The following is a 7,526-nucleotide window of genomic DNA, read 5'->3' as shown; positions in this document are numbered from 1 at the left end:
GTGTGTGTTTGTGTGTATGTCTGTTCTTGTGTGTGTGTCTCTATCTGTGTGTGTTTGTGTGTCTGTGCGTTTGTGTCTTTAGTGTCTCTGTGTGTGTGTGTGTGTGTGTGTCTCGCTCTTTGTGTGTATCTCTGTGTGTGTGTTTCTCTCTCTGGTGTCTCTGTGTGCGCCTCTGTGTGTGTGTGTGTGTGTGTGTGTCTCTGGTGTCTCTGTGTGCGTCTGTGTGTGTGTATGTGTCTCTTTGTGTGTGTGTCTCTGTGTGTGTGTTTGTGTGTCTGTGTATGTGTGTCTGTGTGCTTGTGTGTTTTTGTGTATATGTCTGTGTGTGTGTGTTTGTGTATATGTCTGTGTTTGTGTGTGTGTCTCTATCTGTGTGTGTTTGTGTGTGTGTCTCTGTGTGTTTGTGTTTCTGTTTGTTTGTGTGCGTTTGTGTCTCTGGTGTGTGTGTGTGTGTGTCTCTGGTGTCTCTGTGTGCGTCTGTGTGTGTGTTTGTGTCTATGTGCCTGTGTTTTCTCTGTGTGAGTGTGTTTGTGTCTCTGTGTGTGTCTATTTGTGTGTGCGTGTGTGTGTGTGTGTGTGTGTCTATGTCTGTATGTCTCTATGTGTGTGTGTCTCTGGTGTCTCTGTGTGTGTCTCTATGTGCGTCTGTGTGTGTGTTTCTATCTGTGTGTCTCTGTGTGTGTGTGTGTGTGTCCCTGTGTGTGTTTGTGTGTCTCTGTGTTTGTATATGTGTGTGTGTATGTTTGTCCTTGTGTGTCTGTGTCACATGAGAATTTCACTGGTACTTAAATAATTAAACAAAACTCAAGTTTGATGAACAAAATGTACCTCTTTTAAACAGAAAGTTTTCCTTTGGGGACATAATTTGAAGTTACAAAAATTTAGTGAAATGCATTATATCTATGTTTAAAATCCAAAACAATATTGCATTGTGACATTATCTTATCTTATCGTAGGGCCTCTTCTGATTTCCAGCCCTATTATTTATACTGTATATTTTATAACTAAATGTAACAAAACCAAACTGGGTGAAAGCCGGGGTTGAATGGAAAGAGAGACTGGCTGTCCCCAGCTTATAGAGTCTTGCAGCCAGAACAGGTGAGCTGGATCTCACTCAGCTCCTGAAGGAAGAGGCCTGCTCAGAGAGCGTTGTCACATAAGGGCTTGATTGAGTCTTGCACAGGTTAAAATGTTGCTAGTTAAACCACTAAAGAAGTATGTGACCATGTGTAACAATAGTTGAGTTTTCTGTATCTTGGTATCTATTTTCACCATGTCTGTGTCTGTCTGTAGGAAGAGACTGTGGCAGAGCTGAGGACGGTGGAGTCAGAGGCCGCATCTTTCCTGGACCAGATCTCCAGATACTACATGACAAGAGCCAAGCTTGTCTCCAAAATTGTCAAGTACCCTCACGTGGTGGGTTTTGTGTACAGCTGCAAAGATGAATCGATTAGTTGTCAACTATTATATTTATCGTCAACTATTTTGATAATCAATCAGTGGAAGTCATTTATAGAAAAAAAAAAAAATTCCAGCTTCGGAAATGTAACATTTTTTAATTTCTTCACTTCTCTCAGACAGTAAACAGAAATTTTTTGAGTTGTGTGTAAAACAAGGCATTTAAGGATGTCATCTTGGGCTTTGGAAAACACTGATCAACGTTTTTCAATTATTTTGACATTTTATAGACCAAACTATTGATTTATTGGGGAAATAGTCAAAAGATTAATCAATAAGTTGCTGCCCTACTTTTGTGTGTCTCTGAGAAAACAAGTTTGCTCTATTAATGAGCAACTGTCTGTGTCTCTGATCTACAGGAGGACTACAGGAGGACCATATCAGAGATTGATGAGAAAGAGTACATCAGTTTGAAAATCATTGTTTCAGAACTCAGGAATCAATACGTGAGTGTTAAAATAGTAGCTTAAATGTATTATGATACCACTAATTGCCCTGGACATCTGACCTTGATAAGTTTGAGAAACTCTTACACCTTACATGACCAGGACCCTCATTCATTTAAATTCAAAATCAGGTTTCTGCAAGCACCCTGGTGCTGAATAAGATGGCAGAATCCCTGAAAATAGGACTCAAGTTGTATTTACCGGAACTGTCCTTTTGATGCTTGAAACCCAGTTCAAAGCAAAGATTCATGACTAGACGAGTATCACCTAGCAACCACTTGCACTTACGGTCCGCATCATCTGAAAACGTCCAGTTTACACAGCGGTGTATCATCTCCAAAGCAACAACAAATTATGGCATTTCAGGCTTTTTTAGCTGGATATAATTTGTCTCTCTATTTAAAATATAAACGAGGGTAGGGGGTTACTTCCTACAGCTCAATTTCTAGTCGAGATTGATGTTTTTGTCTTAGTCAACAACATTTTCTATAGTTGATTGGTCATTTTTTTTAATCCTTTTTTTGTACTGAATGAATTATTTCAAAGAGCCTTGTGAGCACATCCCTGGTAAACACTTTTACACTTGAAGTACGTTTTTTGCATGATTGTGGAGAAACTTGGATCTGTCGATTAAATTAACAAATCAATAAGTCAACAAAATCATACGAGTTTTAGTCGGCTTACATTTTATTTTGTAGAGGACAGCCCTGTGTCATTTGGACACGGCAGTGCCTGAAAGAAATTGACTTGATCCTCTCTCTCTCTCTCTCTCTCTCTCTCTCTCTCTCTCTCTCTTTCTTGCAAGGTTCTTAAACTGTTTTATCAGCATGAATTTTCGGTCTGAACTGGGCTTTGGTAAAAAGGGCTTTAAATGACCAGCTAAATGTTAACCTTAATATTTCTGCTTTTAGGTGATTCTTCACGATATGATCCTGAAGAACATTGAGAAGATCAAGAAACCAAGAAACTGCAACTCTGAAGCTCTTTACTGACAGCCCCCCACCTAAAAACACACACACACAAACACAAAATATGAGCTCAGTCAGGCACTACTGACCAATAATTCTAGCTCGTGTTTTGGGAGTACTTGACGGTTTTTGGCTTTGACAACCTCAGGACAATTATGGCATATCAATTAAGATGCTGCCCGTGGACTGATAGTGTGCTGATATTCAGTCTTAAAAAGTGCTGCTTTCTATTCTATATTTACAAACCCCAGCTGTTTGGGTCCATAGTGAGCTAAAGGAAGCTTTAAAATGCATTTAAAAACAATTTGACCCAATATCATACACATACATTACATCTGTTGTGGGATCCTCCTCCATCTTTGATTTAGGCCCTATTCTGCTGTCCCCGCAATGCTTTCTAGCACGTAACGTTCAGTTTTGGCCATCCACTAACCTGGAATGTAACATTGGATCCTTTTTTCCCCAAAAAATATTTCAACTGCACGCTGCTAATACAAAGATCGGCCACGTGGTCTGCCTCCCATCTGTTCCACTGGGACTAAAGCTCAGAGGTTACCGCTGGTTTCTCTGCCTGTCTGGGTTATCTACTCTTATTTATGCTTTCTCTTCCAGGACTAGAGTCATCTGGTTTTTATTAGTTTTCTCTTTTGGCTCCATGTTGCCTGACCCACCTAGAGAAGGTTTTCCTTTTAGTTCTTGCCCTCTCTCTCTGGAACATTCTGGACACACCACTGTCCTGTGAAAACTGTCATTTAAAACTCCACACAGTCCTCTTCCGGTTGACTTGAAACTGTCAAGGGACAATGCAGACTCTTTTTTTTTTTTTTTCTCAGTGCTTTAGGAAACAGCTGCATTTCTTTAGCTTGAGTGTTGCAATTATCCTGAGATCCAGAGATTTGACTACACATAACTCCGTTTCTCATGATCGCTCTTCACATGAAGAATATTCTTTATTTCTCCTTCTGCCTACAGACTGCTTTTTCTGTCTTAAGTTGTTCTTGTTGTATCTTTGTGTCATAGTGACACTAGAAGATGTTATTGCATCCCAAGAAAAAAAAGGGTTGCCTGCCTTCCGCAGGCATAGTGCAGAACATGTGGTGACATCTATTAACTCTGTAGCACACTGCTGTCAGTAAGGACCTGTCACAAAGAGTTGGATTCAAAAGTATCGGGTGTTCTTCTGCATAACATAATGCACATTTAATAATGTGCCTCGATGTATCTCAATCAAGCGATCAAGCAGGCTTGAACTGGAACTCGAAATGATTTGTCAACTGTCAAACGCAACTAAAGTGTCTGTGGTTTCATACAGCTGTTATTGTTTTTAACGGTCCTGCACAGACATTGCTCACCCACACAGGTGTTTGCGCTTAAAGACATGTAATTTGAAATCTCAATTTTCAGATGTATTGTGCTGTTATAATGTTGTTTTGTATTTTGTTCACCTCACGATATGAAATTGAAGTCGGGTGCTTTAAAAACATTTTTTGCAACTTGATAGCTTTTTTTTTTTAGGTTTTTTAAGCTAACAAAGTGATAAAGGAACAGACCTCTCTGTGTGCATGCATGCAGGTAAGGGCTGTTACTTTGTACAAAAATCTAGTTTGTACCAATTCTAACTAAATTATAATACCTTTTGAAAAGATTGGAAGTCAACCCGTATAACCTGTTTAAAATTAAAAATATGGCTGCAGTCACACAATATTCTGTTTACATGACCTGTATCAAATGGGGAATATTCTCATATGGAAATAGCAGTGTAGGGCAGCTATTTTATTTCACCACCCATGTCATCCAATCTCTTCACACCGGGCATGTAGCGTCCGCCTCATCCCAGCGATAGTTTTGGCGTCTTCTCTTATTTCTTGTGCAAGACACGAGCGTATGTGTCAAGCCAGGCGGCTAATCACAAGGAAGACCTCAGTGCAGCTGGATACTTTATTAAACTATACACGTTCAAACTGAAACATGGTTCATGGTGATTTTTTTGAGTCGGGCACACACAACCACATATACTGTAGGCTAAAATTACCACAGTTTTCCCACTCATCCTGTCTCTATCAGAGAGAGGATTGCTTTGTGAACAGCTCGTATCATCGGGTGTGAATGGCGAGGCACACAATCAGACTCCGCATCCTGGTGTGTTTCAGCTGTTGGTGTGCATGGAAATGTACTTACTGTCTAGGGAAAACAAAGAAAACTAGAACTTTGTAAATCCACTTGATTTGTGTAACTTAGGCTGCTAAAGCCTTTTTTATATTTCATGTCGGATGTTGTGATTTCCCTTAGATTGGAATCACATCAGGAAGGGATCTCAAAGCCAGTATGGACAGGAGGAACAAGACATGGGCATGTGATTACTGTGTAAAAAATTGGAACATATATCCTTACATTTTCTGTTGCGTTCAAACTGTATTTTGAATTTCAAATTAAAAACAATGACAGCCATAAACGGTTTTTGTGACTGTGTGTTAATGAATGTGCACAGGGCTATCTACAATGGCATACACTACTATGCAGTTACATGTTTTTTTGTTTTGTTTTTTTTTTAATCTCTGGGGAGTTGTTTTTTTTCCACATAGTGCTAAATAAGGAGAACCTAACCACTCTTTTGGCATAAAACTCTGGATTCTTAGTCATGACACAGCGTTATCAGACACATACTGTTGAATCAGCTTTTTGTTTTACCTTTATTGAATACGGACGTTCAACTGACAGTTACCATCTGTAAAAGATGATCGAGGTTTCTAACCTTTGAGTTACCCCACAGCCCTGCCAGATGAACATACCCCTTCATTGATTCCCAATGTTTGTTCCCAGTGTAACACTATTCATTATATAAAAGTGAATATTGTAACTTTTTTCATACCAGTTGTATTACATGGATATATTCTTCCAATAAAATCATAGTTATTATTTGGTTCTTAAATTAGTTAGATCTTTCCATGTACCCCCTGGGGTACAAGTACTCCCTGGTTGGGAATGGTTTCATCACAATGCAACTGAACATGACAGCTACAAATACTGATAAAAGCAAATAACTGAAACATCGAAATTTAATAAATGAATTCTTACTATTAATGTTTTAAAAGGCATAAGAAAATAGCAAATACCAGCATTTAAATGGTTGATTTTGTACCATGCGCAGAAGTACTGGAATAATGTGCTACCTTGTATGAACAGGGGAAAATGACAAGTAACTCTTTGAATGGTATAACTATGACGACTTAAGTTAAAGGGTAACTACTTTTACTATGGTCAGACAGAGGAGTAAGGGGATTGACTGTGGATGCCTTGTGTTAGATCCTGGTATTCCCCTGTCCAGGGGGGTACTGGACCAGCTCTCTGTTTAAAGGGTCCGATCCTCCTAAGCCTATGGGTATTACCCCATTAGGTATGACAGAAGACTGTTTAAGCTGGTGTCGAAGAGATTCGCCTAGCTTCTGACTGTCTTCATCCGGGCGTTTACCCTGCTTACTCTGAAACAGCACCTAACTGAATGGCCCTAGAGCCAGGTACCACATCAGCCGCGCCCGTTCACAACAGCTCTCTTCTCATTGATCAGGGCACTTGGTAAATTGCTAGGGTTTAGGGGTCAAGAAAATAGGCCCTAAGCGTACGTTAATATCAGTGGCTAGAGCAACCTATAAGAACCTTTAAAGATGTTAGACTCACTACACCCAATTAATTACAACCTTAAAAAGTGAAATAACTCAATGGCTCAGTATTTGCTGAATGTCCTTCGTTTGGCTGGCGGGTGGTACATTAGCTCTGCCTGTCAGGCAATCTCTCTGTACGGGCTATTATTTGTGCAGGGATGAGAAGAGGGGGCGGCCTGCCCGTGACATGGCGGGTATGGTGATATAGCGGCTCGGGCGGTCTGGGTTGAGGGGAAGAGAGGGATTTCTTGGTAGCCTTGGTGAGGTAGTGTGTAGAGGGGCTGGGTTGCAGTTCAGTGTGGTGTCCTTCAGCGTCTTCGAGAAGATGGGGACGTGGATGTCACCATACAGGCAGTCTAGGTCAAGGGTGGGGTGGTGGGCCAGGTGCACTTTGGGTCTCCTGGCACAGCCCCAGGTGAGGCCGGCATTGATACGTTGGATGGTAGCAGGGTGAAAGTCTTTTTGTTGTAGAAGGTTGGACACAACAATGCAGGAGTTAGAGAAGTTTCTGCTGGCTTTCTCGATCACTCTCCTTAGTGACAGGTCACTCACTCTTGTCTAAATTAGGGCCAGTATGAATGATGATGTGGCTGGGAGATCCAAGTCTGTCCTCATTTAGCAGCTCCAGGGCTCTTGTAGTTGTAGGTTAAGTATCTCAACATCACCGCCTAGGGCAGAGGGGCCGTGAGAGAATTTTCCTGTCTAGATTATTTGATGGACATTTTTTAAAGAAGACTGCCACAAATGGTTTTTCACACTCCATAAAACTTGATAAAATATTATAGTATAAGAAGCATGTTTTGGAGAAAGTGTTGTCTTATTGTATATTAACCAGGTATGGTTTTTCTATGTTTGTCAAGACTTAAGTTGTCTTGAAGGGGGGATATGAATCTCAACATCACCAAAGTCAAACTAGATGTTAGAATGCAGCCATTAAATCTATAGATGGATGCTTATCCTAAAGTCTAAAGTTTGCTTATCTTAGAGGAAGGGGC

The 7,526-nt window shown here is 40.5% G+C and overlaps 1 protein-coding gene and 1 long non-coding RNA gene across 2 annotated transcripts in view; one reads left to right on the top strand and one right to left on the bottom strand.

Moving 5' to 3' along the window:
• LOC117957910 (proteasome activator complex subunit 3-like) overlaps positions 1-5,323 on the top strand; it is a 19,153-nt gene extending 13,830 nt beyond the window's left edge. Inside the window, exons 8-10 of the mRNA XM_034893983.1 lie at positions 1,294-1,416; positions 1,818-1,904; positions 2,816-5,323. Of these exons, the coding sequence (XP_034749874.1) occupies positions 1,294-1,416; positions 1,818-1,904; positions 2,816-2,896 (291 nt within the window). The 3' untranslated portion in view covers positions 2,897-5,323. The remainder of the gene's footprint in view (positions 1-1,293; positions 1,417-1,817; positions 1,905-2,815) is intronic.
• The window catches only part of LOC117957912, a 10,333-nt gene extending 3,048 nt beyond the window's left edge, over positions 1-7,285 (bottom strand). Inside the window, exons 1-3 of the long non-coding RNA XR_004659619.1 lie at positions 7,197-7,285; positions 3,381-3,385; positions 2,879-2,885 (exon numbers count right to left, since the gene is read on the bottom strand). This is a non-coding gene — a long non-coding RNA (uncharacterized LOC117957912). The remainder of the gene's footprint in view (positions 1-2,878; positions 2,886-3,380; positions 3,386-7,196) is intronic.
• Positions 7,286-7,526: the final 241 nt, after the last annotated feature.

Source organism: Etheostoma cragini, chromosome 15 (assembly GCF_013103735.1).
Source record: "Etheostoma cragini isolate CJK2018 chromosome 15, CSU_Ecrag_1.0, whole genome shotgun sequence".
Lineage (NCBI taxonomy): Eukaryota > Metazoa > Chordata > Actinopteri > Perciformes > Percidae > Etheostoma > Etheostoma cragini.
The sequence above is the reverse complement of the archived record's forward strand: the minus strand, read 5'-3'. Positions and strand labels throughout refer to the sequence as shown.